Raw genomic sequence first — 17592 nt, forward strand, 5'->3', positions numbered from 1 at the left:
TTCACCTTTAGCTCGGTCACCAGCCAGCTTTAGCTCGGTCGACACCTGCCAGTCTGCACAGCGTGATATCGGACTGCTTTTCTCCAACACATCACCGGATTCCTGCCTCAAGCTCTGGGCCATTACACCGAATCATCGCAGCTAGCTAGCTGCAATCGAGTGGCTACCGCTGGCTAACGCATCTGTCCCGAATCAAGAACAAGTTAGCCTTGAGCTAGCCTTGAGCTAGGCCCAACACCCGGCTAGCCGAAGAGGTATACCCGCTAATTTGTGGGCTACAATTCCTCTTTTGCCAATTGGCCTGGACCATTTATTGCCGACAAGGAGCCCTGCCGATCCATCACGACTGGTCTGCCAACGTAATCGTCCGATGTGGTTTCAACAGGCTTTTCCATTGCGTTGTCACCGAAGACCCTTCTGCTAGCCCCGGCCCGCTAGCTTTCTGAACGCCATGCCTCCCGCTCGCCTAGCATAGTGGCGACTACTGAACGGCTCCCGGACTCACCTATTGCTGCTCATTAGACCCTATGATCACTCGGCAACACATGCCTCTCTCTAATGTCAATATGCCTTGTCTTCCGCTGTTTCGGTTAGTTATTGTTTTATTTCACTGTAGAGCCCCTAGTCCAGCTCAACATGTCTTAGATAGCTCTTTTGTCACACACCCCACACACGGGAGACCTCACCTGGCTTAGCTGGTGTCTCTAGAGATGCAAGCAATCTCATCGTCACTCAATGCCTAGGTTTACCCACACTGTACTCACATCCTACCATACCCTTGTCTGTACATTATGCCCTGAATCTATTCTACCATGCCCAGAAATCTGCCCCTTTTACTCTCTGTTCCCAATGCATTAGACGACCAGTTCTTATAGCCTTTAGCCGTACCCTTCTCCTACTCCTCCTCTGTTCCTCTGGTGATGTAGAGGTTAACCCTGGCCCTGTAGCCCCCAGCATCACACCTATTCCCCAGGCGCTCTCATTTGTTGACTTCTGTAACCGTAAAAGCCTTGGTTTCATGCATGTTAACATCAGAAGCCTCCTCCCTAAATTTGTTTTATTCACTGCTTTAGCACACTCCGCCAACCCTGATGTCCTAGCCGTGTCTGAATCCTGGCTCAGGAAGGCCACCCAAAATTCTGAAATTTCCATTCCCAACTACAACATTTTCCATCAACTGCCAAAGGGGGCAGAGTTGCAATCTACTGCAGAGATAGCCTGCAGAGTTCTTTCTGTCATACTATCCAGGTCTGTGCCCAAACAGTTCGAGCTTCTACTTTTAAAAATCCAACTTTCCAGAAATAAGTCTCTCACTGTTGTTATAGACCCCCTCAGCTCCCAGCTGTGCCCTGGACACCATATGTGAATTGATTGCCCCCCATCTATCTTACGAGTTCATACTGTTAGGTGACCTAAACTGGGATATGTTTAGCACCCCAGCTGTCCTACAATCTAAACTAGATGCCCTCAATCTCACACAAATTATCAAGGAACCTACCAGGTACAAACCTAAATCAGTAAACATGGGCACCCTCATAGATATCATCCTGACCAACTTGCCCTCTAAATACACCTCTGCTGTCTTCCACCAGGATCTCAGCGATCACTGCCTCATTGCCTGCGTCCGTAAGGGGCCCGCGGGCCAAAGGACCACCCCTCATCACTGTCAAACACTCCCCTAAACACTTCAGCGAGCAGGCCTTTCTATTCGACCTGGCCCGGGTATCCTGGAAGGATATTAACCTCATCCCATCAGTAGAGTATGCCTGGTTGTTCTTAAAAAGTGCTTTCCTGACCATCTTAATAACCTCTTGACGCTAGAGGTCAGATTTTTAAAATATTTTTAAAATAACGTTCCCAAGGTAAACGGACTATTTCTCAGGTCCAGATCGTAGAATATGCATATAATTTACAGATTAGGATAGAAAACACTCCAAAGTTTCCAAAACGGTCAAAATATTGTCTGTGAGTATAACAAAACTGATTCTGCAGGCGAAAACCTGAGAAAATCTAACCCGGAAGTGATTTTTTAAATTTTTTAATCTGTGTTTCCTGGCCCGTCTTTCTTCAATTTAAAGGGGTATCAACCAGATTCCTGGTTTCAGGCTTTTATTTTGAAAAATGAGCGAGATTTTTCAAAACTAGTCAGGTGTCCTCTGATTAGTTCCTGCGTGCGAGAGGGGTAGCTCTCCATTTTCTTTTTCTCTCTTATTGAATAGGTTACGATCCGGTTGAAATATTATTGATTATGTTTGTTAAAAACAACCTGAGGATTGATTATAAAAAAATTTGACATGTTTCTACGACCATTACGGATACTTTTTGGAATTTTCGTTGAACGGAACGAGGCTTTGGTTTTCTGAACATAACTCGCAACCCAAATGGCGTTTTTTTGTTATAAAAGTAATATTTATCGAACAAATAGAACATTTGTTGTGTAACTGGGAGTCTCGTGAGTGCAAACATCCGAAGATTATCAAAGGTAAGCGATTAATTTAATCGCTTTTCTGACTTTCGTGACCATGCTAATTTGGGGCTAGCTGTTGTAGCATTGATTGATACACTCACAAAAGCTTGGATTGCTTTCGCTGCAAAGCATATTTTCAAAATCTGACACAATAGGTGGATTAACAACAAGCTAAGCTGTGTTTTGGTATATTTCACTTGTGATTGCATGATTATAAATATTTTTAGTAATATTTTTGAATATGATACGTTTGGGCATTTTCTTCTGCTTTTCAGGACCGGAACGAGGCTGTAGTTTTCTGAACATAACGAGCAACCCAAATGGCGTTTTTTTGTTATAACAGTAATATTTATCAAACAAAAAGAACATTTATTGTGTAACTGGGAGTCTCGTGAGTGCAAACATCCGAAGATTATCAAAGGTAAGCGATTAATTTTATTGCTTTTCTGAATTTCGTGACCATGCTAATTTGGGGCTAGCTGTTGTAACATTGATTGATACACTCACAAAAGCTTGGATTGCTTTCGCTGCAAAGCATATTTTCAAAATCTGACACGATAGGTGGATTAACAACAAGTTAAGCTGTGTTTTGATATATTTCACTTGTGATTGCATGATTATAAATATTGTTAGTAATATTTTGCGCCCTGCAATTCAGCGGTTGTTTAGGAAAATGATCCCGCTAAAGGGATCCGTAGCGCAGAGAAGTTAAATAAGCATGCCCCATTCAAAAAAGGTAGAACTAAGAATAGATATAGCCGTTGGTTCACTCCAGACTTGACTGCCCTTGACCAGCACAAAAACATCCTGTGGCGTACTGCATTAGCATCGAATAGCCCCCGCGATATGCAACTTTTCAGGGAAGTCAGGAACCAATATACACAGTCAGTTAGGAAAGCTAAGTCTAGCTTTTAAAACAGAAATTTGCATCCTGTAGCACTAATTCCAAAAAGTTTTGGGACACCATAAAGTCCATGGAGAATAAGAGCACCTCCTCCCAGCTGCCCACTGCACAGGCTAGGAAATATTGTCACCACCGATAAATCTACGAAAATCGAGAATTTCAATAAGGATTTTTTCTACGGCTGGCCATGCTTTCCACCTGGAAATCTCTACCCTGGCCAACAGCTCTGGACCCCCCGCAGCAACTTGCCCAAGCCACCCCCAACCCCCCCCCGTTTCTCCTTCACCCAAATCCAGATAGCTGATGTTCTGAAAGAGCTGCAAAATCTGGATCCCTACAAATCAGCTGGGCTAGACAATCTGGACCCTCTCTTTCTAAAATTATCCGCCGAAATTGTTGCAACCCCTATTACAAGCCTGTTCAAACTCTCTTTCGTATCGTCTGAGATCCCCAAAGATTGGAAAGCTGCCGTGGTCATCTCCCTCTTCAAAGGGGAGACACTCTAGACCCAAACTGTTACAGACCTATATCCACCCTGCCCTGCCTTTCTAAAGTCTTCGAAAGCCAAGTTAACAAACAGATCACCGACCATTTTGAATCCCACCGTACCTTCTCCACTATGCAATCTGGTTTCCGAGCTGGTCATGGGTGCATCATAACCGCCATAGATAAAAGACAGTACTGTGCAGCTGTTTTCATCAACCTGACCAAGGCTTTCGACTCTGTCAATCACCACATTCTTATCGACAAACTCAATAGCCTTGGTTTCTCAAATTACTGTCTCGCCTGGTTCACCAACTACTTCTCAGATAGAGTGTGTCAAATTGGAGGTGTGTCAAATCGGAGGGCCTGTTGTCTGGATCTCTGGCAGTCTCTATGGGGGTGCAACAGGGTTAAATTCTCGGGCCTAATCTTTTCTCTGTATATATCAATGATATCGCTCTTGCTGCTGGTGATTCTCTGATCCACCTCTACGCAGATGACACCATTCTGTATACATCTGGCCCTTCCTTGGACACTGTTTTAACAAACCTCCAAACGAGCTTCAATGCCATACAACACTCCTTCCGTGGCCTCCAACTGCTCTTAAATGCTAGTAAAACTGGTTGCTGCCAAGCATCACTACTCTGGACGGTTCTGACTTAGAACATGTGGACAACTACAAATACCTAGGTGTCTGGATAGACTGTAAACTCTCCTTCCAGACTCACATTAAGCATCTCCAATCCAAAATTAAATCTAAAATCAGCTTCCTATTTCGCAACAAAGCCTCCTCCACTCATGCTGCCAAACATACCCTCGTAAAACTGACTATCCTACCGATCCTTGACTTCGCAAATAGCCTCCAACACTCTACTCAGCAAATTGGATGTAGTCTATCACAGTGCCATCCGTTTTGTCACCAAAGCCCCATACACTACCCACCACTGCGACCTGTATGCTCTCGTTCGCTGGCTCTCGCTACATATTCGTTGCCTAACCCACTGGCTCCAGGTCATCTATAAGTCTTTGCTAGGTAAAGCCCCGCATTATCTCAGCTCACTGGTCTCCATAGCAACACCCACGCGCTGCAGCAAGTATATTTCACTGTTCATCCCCAAAGCAAACACCTACTTTGGCCGCCTTTCCTTCCAGTTCTCTGCTGCCAATGACTGGAAAGAATTGCAAAAAATCACTGAAGCTGGAGACTTATATCTCCCTCATTAACTTTAAGCATCATCTGTCAGAGCAGGTTACCAATCACTGTACCTGTACACAGCCCATCTGTAAATAGCACACCCAACTACCTCATTCCCATATTGTTATTTTTTTTGTTGCTCTTTTGCACCCCAGTTTCTCTCCTTGCACATCATCATCTGCACATCCATCACTCAAGTGTTAATGCTAAATTGTAATTATTTCGTCACTATGGCCTATTTATTGCCTTACCTCCCTAACCTTACTACATTTGCACACACTGTACATAGATTTTTCTATTGTGTTTTTGACTGTATGTTTGTTTATCCCATGTGTAACTCTGTGTTGTTGTTTGTGTTGCACTGCTTTGCTTTATCTTGGCCAGGTCGCAGTTGTAAATGAGAAAAGAAAACAATGGGAAAACAATGGGTGACATGTCTGGCGAGTATGCAGGCCATGGGAGAACTAGGACATTTTCAGCTTCCAGGAATTGTGTGCATTATGTGGCTGTGCATTATCATGCTGAAACATGAGGTGATGGTGGCAGATGAATGGCATGACAATGGGCCTCAGGATCTCGTCACAGTATCTCTGTGCATCTCTGTGCATTCAAATTGCCCTCGATAAAATGCAATTTTGTTCATTGTCCTTAGCTTATGCCTGCCCATACCATAACCCCACCGCCACCATGGGGCATTCTGTTCCCAAAGTTGACATCAGCAAACCACTCGCCCACATGACTCCATACACGTGATCTGCGGTTGTAAGGTCAGTTGGACGTACTGCTAAATTCTTTAAAATTATGTTGGAGGCTTATGGTAGAGAAATTAACATTAAATTATCTGGCAATAGCTCTGGTGGACATTGCTGCAGTCAGCATGCCAATTGTATGCACCCTCAATACTTGAGACATCTGTGGTATTGTCTTGTGTGACAAACTTGCGCATTTTAGTGCACCTGTGTAATGGTCATGCTGTTTAATCAGCTTCTTGATATGCCACACCTGTCAGGTGCACGGATTATCTTGGCAAAGGAGAAATGCTCACTAACAGGGATGTAAACATATTTGTTCACAAAATTTGTGCATATTTTTGTGCATATGCAACACTTCTGGGATCTTTTATTTCAGCTCATGAAACATGGGACCAATACTTTACATGTTGTGTTTATATTTTTGTTCAGTGTCTTTTTCATTTGTTAGAGATGTCCACCAGCATAATACCAGACACTCTAATATTCACTGTTTTATCTGGTAAGAACACATTTTAATATACCGGCGCTGTTGAGTGGAACAAACTACCACAGCATCTCAAAGCCATACCAACCATAACCACTTTTCGCTGGCTAATGTGTGAACAATATAACCTTTTTTTGTTTGTATCTACAGTATGTAATTGTATTTATGTACAAAACAAGGACCACAATAGAAATAAGTCCCCGATTTTATTGTGCAATCCTGGTCACTTTTAAAAATCTTTGTACCGTGTGGATATATGAATGTTTTTAAACTGACAAATAAAATCAATCAATCCAAACTGTGCAGTGGCCATTTGATGAATGGAAAGAGGCATCTATTATAAAACACCAAAAAGTTGAATGACATTCTGAGATTGTCAAGCCAAGCCTTCGATACTGGGTAGGCATACAAGGTAGGGAGGGATGTATTTTCCGTTAGTCGAGATTTACATAGCCTATTTATTGTGGTGTTGAAAACGCAAACCATGATATTGAAGCACCCAAAGTCAGTATGCTTTGTTTATTGGTTGTTTGAAAAATGTGTCGCATATATTTAATATAATTATAAACATGGCATCAAGATGTTGAAAATATAATGTCTCCCTAGCCTAGCTGATCATTGTCTGCAGCCGGCTCTGATTATAGTGTAGGCCTAATGAAACAGGGAGAGTGAGAAATAAGACCCCTCTTATGACTGTGATGGAACATTTTATTGGTTGTGCTTTTCTAATAACCAATTTCTGTGTTCATGCATGTGACTGATTGAACGAAACCTCATTATCATTATCTGCAATTTGGCAGTACGCCCAGAACCTTGTTTTGAGAAAGGGATATCTCAGTTTCAAGGTCTCAGCTTGGAGAGAAGAAGCCTCGTGAGGTATTGGTCAGTCACATGAATGAACCAAACATTAATTATGAATTAATTATGAATGATGAATAAGCTAAATCATGCAAATATAACTTGTCTGTGTAATTATATAAGCGATTTAACGGGACAGCCCTAGCGGAGCTCACTTCAGGCCGATACTTTATGCATCTAAGTTTGACTGTGACCTCTCCAGCATGCTGTTAATAAAAAAAGGATTCATTTAAGATTGACTTTGTGTCCCTGTGTAGAATTTCCACGACATGACATTCATTTGTTCAAGATTTCAATAAAGGGTATGCAAAACATATTCTAAATAATCTTCAATATTCTGCAAACACATCATGACAACAACATTTTTTCAACAACATTTATAAGAGAGATTCTTCTGAAGGTGCTTTCAACTGTCAGTTTGTATTGTTCTTCTATATCCAATATTTGAGATCAGTTGTCAGATCAGAGGTAAGTTGAGATAAAACACAAACAAAAAAACAAAATCACAGAGAATCCCAAATTGCTATAGACCAGCTGAATTGAAGGTAACATACATCAAAAAAAATTGTATTAAAATACATTTGATTGGTTGATTGAAATGATATGGATGACCAATTTCTTTCCAATATACAATATCACCCACTCCATGCATGCAAAACAAACTTCAGTTATGTTTTAGTTATTTATCTTTTACCATACATCAGGCTCTTTCTATCAATAGATTGTTTTTTAACTGTGTAACAAAGTTATTTATTTTGTATCTGAGTTGCATGTATTACCCTACATCTGGTGCCTCTCATGCACTACTTTTTGTGGTTGCCAAACTGTACAGCCATCCTGTTGCTGACACAGCGGAAGGTGGCCGGCACCACCTCCCAGTAGTTGATTGGGTTATCAAAGAGACTGATCCCGTTGTAGTAAGTCTTCTTGACACCAAAGCCGTTAGGGCAGAAGTCATTCACGTCAACCTGGCTGATGTTGTTGGAGTGAAGGTAGACTACCTATTTAAAAACATTACATATATCAACTGTTATCATCATAAAAACATAACATAACATAGCAAGTGAAATCACCAATGTTTATACTTAATACAAACCTTACAGATATACATTTTTAGCAACTTAACATAACAAGTGAAATCAGCAATGTTGATGTGATTGATGCTGCTTCACAAACCCCCTCCACACTTTACCTGCAGGTACTTCATTCCAGCAAGGCCTCCAGGGACATTGGGGATCCGGTTGTTCTCTAGATGCAGCTCTCTCAGGTTTTGCAGGTAGTACAGGCTGCCATGCTCAATGTGATGAATGTGATTGTAGCCTAGACCCAACCTAACACACACACACACACACACACACACACACACACACACACACACACACACACACACACACACACACACACACACACACACACACACACACACACACACACACACACACACACACACACATATCGAAATCAAGTGATTGATGAGACAATGAAGGGTAAACCCACTAGAGGGTGCTACTATCACAATGATTCCAGACATTATTTATTTTGTGCAACTTGGACAATGACTCTTCCTTTATGCTGTTGTTACTTATATGCTTTTTATTTGATTTTTTTTGTATTTTATCCCCTTTTTCTCCCCAATTTCAATCTTGTCTTATCGCTGCAACTCCCCAACTGGCTCGGGAGACAAAGGTTGAGACATGCGTCCTCCGAAACATGACCCGCCAAACTGCGCTTCTTAACACCCGCCCACTTAACCCGGAAGCCAGCCGCACCAATATGTCAGAGGAAACAGTTCACCTGATGACAAAGGTCAGCCTGCAGGTGCCTGGCCTGCCACAAGGAGTCGCTTGAGCGCGATGAGCCAAGTAAAGCCCCCCGGCCAAACCGTCCCCTAGCCCAAACGACACTGGGCCAATTGTACGCCGCCCTATGGGACTCCCGATCATGGCCGGTAGTGATACAGCCCGGGATCGAACCCAGGTCTGTAGTGATGCCTCTAGCACTGTGATGCAGTGCCTTAGACATCTGCGCCACCTGGGAGGCCGCTGTTTATTTTCTACATATTTTTTTAACATTTGAAGATAAGTAGTGAACATCTATAGCATTCATAAACTCCTCATAAATTCATAATTAGATGGAGTTTTAGAAACTCTCCGACATTGAACACCCTCTTGTAAAGCTACGTACCTGTGCAAACTCTCATATTGTCTTAGGTCTTCTAGTTCAATGGCTTGAATTTGATTGTGATCCAAATGCAACTCATGTAGACCCTCAGGGAGATCTAGATGGAGAGGGAAAACAGGTGACCGCTTGATTCAAAGGACTTTCAGTGGAAATATGTGGCAAGTAGCAATGAAACAAATATTGCCCTGCAGAACACTCCAAAGAAAATTATTATAAAGGTTGTCACGTTTTCTACCTTTAGGGATGCCTGTGAGTTTTGCCTCAGAAATGCGAAGGAAGGTAAGTTTAAGTCCATCAAAGGCTCCGGGCTCAAAACCACTGTTCTGAATAGGATTCCTCCCCATCTCTGAGGAAGAAAAATATGTGTTTTAAGTCAATGCCACAACTTGCTCCAGTACTCAAGCGGCTAGACTTACACTTCAAAGACATTAAGATGTTAGATGTGTTATGCTGTTTCCAAACAGAAAAAAACAGTTGCTAATGTTTAATCTGGTGCTAACACATAGTAAATCTGGCCTAAGGTCTTTTATAACTATAGCTTGCCATCTCACCAATGCAGTTCATGCTGCGCAGGCCAGAGAAAGCCCCAGATGCCACCCGCTTGATATGGTTGTCGTGGATGCGCAGCTCCACCAGGGAAGAGGGCAGGTTCTTGGGCACGGCCGTCAGCTGGTTGTGGGAGAAGTAGAGCTTGTGCATCCTTTTGAGGGGCATGAAGGCCCGAGGGTGCACCCTGGAGATTTTGTTATTCACCAACACCAGAGCCTGAGAAAGGAGGCATAGGTCATGAGGAGACCAGCCACCCCTACCCAAAATAAATGTGTTATATATAGTTAATTCTTGAATTGCGGTGGCATTTAGGCATGGAATTTTGGAAAATATGAACTTTTTATTTAAATGTATTTGTGTACATCTTTCCATTATAAATATGGCAGCTTAATTACTTTAAATATGTTTTACCATTAGGATACCATTGTGCCTCCAATAGGAGTAGTAACACCAATGATGCTAAAACCAATGAGACATTTTTGGTTATTGAGGATTTTCTTAAATGGAGGCCACAGATCCTCAAATGTAAGGTCATTAACCCTTTAAAAACAATTTACTAAAATGATATGATTAATACTTTTGCTCACAGTGTTATTTCCCTTCATTTGAATCGAGTAACACCAAGTGACACTTTTGATTTAGCCACCCCAAATTATCAATGGAATCCTTAAATTTGTGACATAGTGAAAGGGTGTGATTAGCTAATAATTTTCTTTAATATATGTACCCCTCCCCTGATAGGAGTTTGCCACTGGAGGGAATGCTGAAGGTCCTTGTAAATCTTTGTAATGAGTGATTTTCAAGGCGGTAACACCAATGACATACAACTGAGGGAGAGACATTATACTAGTAAAACAATTATTTGAATAGCCTTCTTTGTTTGTATTGATCTATACAATACTATTAAATAATTTTGTTCACTTTCTATTTTTGAAAAGAACAGATGGATATCTCTAAATCCCCAAAACATGTCACCACAACTCTGCACATCACTACTGGCACAAACCAATTTGCTTACCCTAAGTACTTTAAACAATGCATGAACTGAAAGTTTTGCAGTATAAAGGACTTGCATTATTGTTAATATAAATATATTAGTTCAATATACACAAAAACATGTATGATGTGTAACTCTTTGTCATTTGAAAGTGTTTTTCATGGTTGCAAATGCAAGGGACGCAAATGCCACCACAATTCAAGAACAACCCATATATTATACAATGTATAATTTGAAGACACGTCATTAAAAGTATGCCTCTTTTTAGTTAGGATACTGAAAGGGTGTGCTACGATGAAGAAAGCAAAGACAGATAAGTGACGTTTCTTTCTATTGAAATGCCAGAACTCTCTTCCACCATTTGTGTTTTGACTGTTGGTGCTCACATAGAGGTTACTGAGTCCCTTGAAGTCATTCTCTCTTATCTCAGTGATCTGGTTGCTTTGAAGGTCCAGGAGCCTGGTCTCCGGGGGGATGTCATATGGCACATAGTGTAAACCTGCGGATAGAAACTACAAGATTAACTTACCTGCTTTATTTTATACACTTTACCACATTCTGTCAGTTCACAATGATAACAAATCAGTTGCAATATAATATATTGTGTTATTGCTTCTTTACATTTTTTATAAAAATCTATGAATCATGACAATATCAAACACACACAGTGTGTTCTCACTCTTAAGGTTATATGAGGATAAATCCACAAGTTAGAATTTATCGTCATGCTGTAATTTGGTCAATGCTGAGTAATGCTCTGGGCTGTGGTTTGTACCCATACAGTATATTGTTGTTTATGTGTGAGCTCAGCTGTCACCATATAATTAAGAAGAAACCAGATGGCCATGATTCCACGTAGCACTAAAAAGCAACGTGCAGATGTGCGACTGCTGGCTACACATTAACAATTGTGTGTTCAGTGTAAAGAATCATTTGGAGACAATATGATATTATAATATTATGACATTGTATCTCTTCACCCACCCAAGTCAGAGCACTGCACAACATTCTGGTTACACTGACAGCCGAATGGGCAAGTAGGCTGTTCTGGTTTAGAGTATTCCTCAACCGCTGAGCCTTCCTCTTCATCGTTCATCATCATCATCATCAGCCCCTCTACATCGATGCTCTTCCCAAAGTCCAATAAGCCCTTCTGCTCAAAGGGCAGGGCCACAGAGGCGGTGGGAAGAGGGGTGGCACACAGCAGGAGAAGGACAACAGAGAAGGGAAGCATGGCTAGGCCTTTAGTTGAAGAGAAATTACAAGGGGAAGACAAAAAAGCACACAGAAATGAGCAGCAGTCTATTAAGTGTCACAGTTATGAATTCAGCAACTATCTAGCTATAATTCCTGTAGCCTACAATTGGAGAGTTGCCCACACACACACACACGCTATGCTGCCCTACAAATGCAAAACACAGTAACTACGTAACTCCAATGTTTCTGATACTCCATGATATATTCTGATCAACTGGCTTGTTCTTGTGTCAGGAAACTAAATACCACATTATTCAGATAATATACCTGGCCATTACAACAGATCAAATATTTTTGACCAAATTCGTAGTTACTGGGTTTTGCCTTTGTAGGGCAGTATAACTAGCATTGTGTTACAGTTCACTCCTCCAGTCCAGAGTAATCTCATTGTCAACATTGCCACTCCAGAGCAAAAGCCAGTCCAAAAGCAATTGTAGCCAGTGACAAAGCATGAAATACACTCTGGCTTTCATACATCTATTTGTTAGGCTTCAATCTCAAGATGTGATCTATCATATCTGTCATAGGCGTTCTCTCTTAAAAGCCAATCTTATTCTTCCCATCAATTTTGTGGTTGGTATAAGAGGCAGTAAAATCATGGACCATGGATACTATGTGGTCTTTGAGTCTGTAACTATGACATCTGCTCTCATTAATTATTTGCTTTTAGCTGAGGCTGTGGCTTCTTTAATTTATGCATTAAAATTGTAAAATCTCAGATCCAGTAACATATAGCAAAAGACAATTCCGGCATTACATATAAGTCTGTGTAATATAGTACAATATAGTACAGTGTGTGTGATCTGTTAATATTTATTAGCAGGATTGTAATGCAAACTATCAATAGATGCCCTAAGGTCATTTGGGATAATCTCAGATAAACCTTCAGCTAGAAGATTCTTGATGAAAATAAGAACATTGAAATGGTTTGTTCTTCAAAGAGGGTTTTCCATGTGAGCAAAGAGCCTTTGCTGTGGAACTGGAGTTTGGCATTTCCTTGCCTTGCCACGTGTTGTGAAAGGCCTACTCCCTCCCGTAGCACTCCCACACCCTTTACCACAGTAAGGCCCCAGAAGCCACATAACTGGCTGGTCTCAGGCAAGGTTTTTTATAGACCCTCTCTGTCATAGCACTCTTTCCCCCAAACATTATCTATATCAGCAGAGTGTCAAATCTCTAAATACACGAGAATCTCTAAATACATTGCATGAGATGTATGATGTACACAATAATTACTTATTTGCTTAGTCGATCATTTTGTAATAGACTTGTCTCCCTGCAGCGAGCCCTTTAACTACAGTATGGGGTGGCTCTGAGTTTTTAATGTTTGTGAAATTATCCTCATCTTTGTTCTGTTACAAGATCCATTTATTAAACATGGCCAATAAAGGTAATATAGAATGTGTAGACAAGGTAGGGTTGTGTTGCCCCCAGAAGACTTAAACAAATTATTCAAAGCTAAATAGTCCATTTCAAATGTCAAATATTACTTTAACAATCAATCTTTTTTCAAATGCAGAATGTTAAACCAACTGTGGAACTGTAGAATAAAGCTGTAGATTATAGTCCTCCTATTGTAAACCATACTGAATATACTATTATCTGTAGGTCAAGAAACTCAAATAGAAGCTCAAATATATTTACTAAGACACTTACCGTTTCAGTTCTTGGAAAAACAAAAAATAATTTACTAAATAAATGAAAGGTACAAATAAATGAAATAAGGATGAATTCAACCTCAAAGTGATATACAGGATACGTGTTTTATTCCATGTGATGATCCTTTATCTGTGAATCCGTCTGTCAGCAGAGTCAGAACTCTGCACAGTACCTGTTAAAAACCACAGAAGTAGTTACCAAAAGGAAAAAACAAGTATTTTAAGCCATAACCCAAAATTGGTCCAGTCCCCTTTTCATTGCTGCTTCATTGTGTGTTTGTGCGTGTGTCTGACAGAAAGAGAGAGAGAGAGAAAGGGAGAGAGATTTGAGTTATTTTAAACTTATTTTGATTCAACGTTTGAGATCTATATACATACATTTTTATTTAAGCTACTGTATAAGGCCAAAATAAAATAAAAAGTACTATCACAGCACTAATAGGGCAAATACAAAATCCACTATGAATAAAATATCCCGCAACACTCTACCCAGTGCTACACAGGCAGATTATTTGAGGTACTAAGACTATTTACAGTTACCATAGACAATGACCAGCAATTATCTAAGATTTTTTATTTTCACAATTTTTCATTACACAAGTTTGTCACAAAGTTGAAACAGTTGTACAAACAACAAAACAGTGAGTTTAGTATAGAGGGCACCTGGACATCATTGGCTCTCACTACTGTCAAGTAGCTACCTGTGTTTCCTTTGGTAACCCCACATTATTTTTCTTTCAATACATGCTACTGTATCAAGCAAGGTCAAAGTCACAAGTAAAACCTAGAACTGCTTTACATAGTGAAGCTTTAAAACAGGAAAAACACACACAATCGCTCTCATTCATTGTGATAATGAAGCCCACTGACAAAGGGCTGGTTGCATAAACATTGCCCTAGAATTATGGTCAGACTTAGGATAGAAGTCTAATTTCATCTGTTGCATAATGCTTGGGTGTCATAAGTCTGACTAAGCTAATCACAATCAGAGACGGACTCAGAGGAAATTATGTAATGAGAAACGCAGACAAGGTGTAACACAGGACAAACTGACGGGGGGGGGGGGGGGGGGGGGGGAGAAATGGGTGAAAAGGAAGGAGGGAGGTGAGGAAAGGGGGGGTACTAGTAATCTTCATGGTGGTAATCTTCCTCGTAACTCTGCGGCCGTAGTATGATGCTGTGGTAGGTCTTGATGCAGGAGAGGGCGGTGGGCGGGATGAGGCGCCGGTCAATCAGGTTGTACTCCAGGTGAACGGAGACTAGGGGCGAGTCGTCACTCAGGCGCATGTCACACAGAGAGTTCAGAGGAACGTATCTGCAGGGAGGAAAGAAAAAGATGGACATTCAGTCACCACCGACAGAAAGACAGATACTCAGACAAGACAGAACAACCTTTGATCCGACTAAAGGAAATAACGACTGAGAGAGAAACATAAATTACACGTTGAGATTCACAATAGCAATTTCAGATCTGAATGTGCCATTATGGTTAGTGGCAACTGTGCTCTTCTCAAAGTTGTTTCATCTCCCAGTGGGAGGAAGAGGACTGTATCAAGCAAGATTAAAGTCACAAGTAAAACCTAGAACTGCTTTATAGAGTGAAGTTAGTTACGTTAGATAATGTTGCGGCCGCGTTACCTGACAACGTTGCGGCTGAGTTACCTGATAACATTGCGGTTGATCTACCTGATAACATTGCGGTTGATCTACCTGATAACGTTTTGGTTGAGTTACCTGATAACGTTGTGGTTGAGGCGGAGGAGGTGCAGGCTCTTGAGCTTCAGTAGCCCCCTAGGGATGGAGTGAAGCTGGTTGTGGTCCAGCAGGAGTTCAGTCAGAGAGTTGTACAGGCCCAGGAAGGAGACATCATCAATGCCGTCGTTGGCCAGACTGTTGTGGGACAGGTGAAGAAGGTCCAGTCCCGGTTTAATGTGGCCAAACACGTAGCCAGGGATCCGCTCGATCTGGTTGTGGTGCAGGTGGAGCTGCTGTAGGCCCACAGGGAGGAAGGAGGGAACATGCACCAGCTTATTGTGCGACAGGTCCAACGACTCCAACTTTCTGAAATGGTAGGGAAAATACAGGGAGATCTTTTGCTCAATATGTGGAAAGTTTCGAAGACATGAAGAGATAGAAGGTAATGTCCTGTATTATGTCTCCAGTTAAAAGGGGACTTTTTCAATCTTAGGACTATATTTCGAGTCCACCTTTTCTTTAGAAGGCTGGTTCAATGTTTCCCTTTTCTCCATCTTTCACCAGAGGGTTCCATCATATCCACCACATTTGTCTCACAGCATTGTAGGAGTTTCAAACCACTAAGAGCCTTAACACCCCTCCCTTTGGGCTTGACTCTCTACAACCTATCATAAAGCTGGACTGTGTCTGCTGCGCCGCTGTCTCGCCAGCCACATCAGCATGTCCCAAAACAATGTCCTCTGTGGCTTTGTCCTCTATTCTCTTGTTTTTCCTTTTCTCCTTTTTCTTCTAAGATGCAATTAAAATGATATTTTCCTCTCGTTATTGCCAGGAAACTGGGAGACTAACACATGTACAGAGTGTCAGATGAATTACATCATTTAAACTTTTGATTAAGAATCCTGTATGCAATAATGTTGATGTTCATGCATTTTACAAAAACTTTCGTTAAAAAAAATTATATTCAATGCATTCAAAAAATAAATACTGAGGTCACTTTTCTGCAAGATCAGAAATGGGAATAAAATGTGTTCCAACATTCCCTTCAAGGTGGCGCTCAAAACCAGAGTAAAAGTAATCTTTACACTGAACAATAACCTCCTAAATGCTGCAAAAGCAAGAATGGGGAGAGGTTGTTGGGACTTACAATAGGTGTATCCAGGCCCTTGGGGCTATGCGGTCCTCCCGGATCCTATTATGACTGAGATCTAGAAACCTGAGGTTGACGGTCTTGTTGAGGATCCCCTCATGCACCTCTTCTATTCTGTTATCCGACAGGTGAAGCGCCTGGGAATACAAACCGCAAAACCCTTTGAGTATTCGTGTTGTTAGGGGGGTGAGGGGGACCTACCTAGTCTACACACTACAGATTGGGAGTTAATAATATACAGTACATTCAGAAAGTATTCCGACCCCTTCACTTTTTCCACATTTTGTTACGTTACAGCCTTATTCTAAAATTGATTAAATTGTTTTCCCCCACATCAATAGACACACAATACCCCATAATGACAAAGCAAAAACTGTTTTTTAGAAATTATAGATTTTTTGTTGTTGAAAACTACAAAAACAACAACATCTTGGTGATGATGCTACAAGTTTGGCACACCTGTATTTGAGAAGTTTTTCTGCAGATCCTCTCAAGCTCTGTCAGGTTCGATGGGGAGGGTCACTGCACAGCTATTTTCAGGTCTCTCCAGAGATGTTCGATTGGGTTCAAGTCCGGGCTCTGGCTGGGCCACTCAAGGACATTCAGAGACTTGTCCCGAAGCCACTCTTGCATTGTCTTGGCTGTGTGCTTAGGTTTGTTGTCCTGTTGGACGATAAACCTTCGCTCCAGTCTGAGGTCCTGAGCACTCTGTAGCAGGTTTTCATCAAGGATCTCTGTACTTTGCTCCGTTCATCTTTCACTCGATCCTGACTAATCTTCCAGTCCCTCCCGCTGAAAAACATCCCCACAGCATAATGCTGCCACCACCATGCTTCACCGTAGGGATGGTGTAAGGTTTCCACCAGACGTGATGCTTGGCGTTCAGGTCAAAGAGTCTTGGTTTCATCAGACCAGAGAATCTTGTTTCTCATGGTCTGAGAGTCCTTTAGGTGCCTTTTGGC

The 17592-nt window shown here is 41.5% G+C and overlaps 1 protein-coding gene across 1 annotated transcript; it reads right to left on the reverse strand.

Annotated features, from left to right (window-relative positions):
* Window positions 1-7946: 7946 nt before the first annotated feature.
* Window positions 7947-12104, reverse strand: LOC120061597 (biglycan-like). The gene is made up of 7 exons (XM_039011506.1): window positions 11855-12104; window positions 11257-11369; window positions 9876-10089; window positions 9560-9670; window positions 9328-9421; window positions 8336-8474; window positions 7947-8144 (listed from the first exon to the last, which is right to left on the reverse strand). Exons 1-7 carry the CDS (start codon window positions 12102-12104, stop codon window positions 7947-7949), a joined length of 1119 nt encoding a protein of 372 aa, XP_038867434.1.
* Between the last annotated feature and the right edge of the window lie 5488 nt (window positions 12105-17592).

The sequence above is a fragment of the Salvelinus namaycush genome, chromosome 16 (genome assembly GCF_016432855.1).
Source record: "Salvelinus namaycush isolate Seneca chromosome 16, SaNama_1.0, whole genome shotgun sequence".
NCBI lineage: Eukaryota > Metazoa > Chordata > Actinopteri > Salmoniformes > Salmonidae > Salvelinus > Salvelinus namaycush.

What these genes read in the sequence shown, in the direction of transcription:
- LOC120061597 (XM_039011506.1), bottom strand. Translation starts at nt 12,104, where the DNA reads ATGCTTCCCTTCTCTGTTGTCCTTCTCCTGCTGTGTGCCACCCCTCTT. An exon ending in TGTGCAGTGCTCTGACTTGG is followed by an intron (nt 11,370 to 11,854) that starts GTGGGTGAAGAG and finishes TTCTATCCGCAG; the next exon opens with GTTTACACTATGTGCCATAT. An exon ending in CTGGAATGAAGTACCTGCAG is followed by an intron (nt 8,145 to 8,335) that starts GTAAAGTGTGGA and finishes GTTTTTAAATAG; the next exon opens with GTAGTCTACCTTCACTCCAA.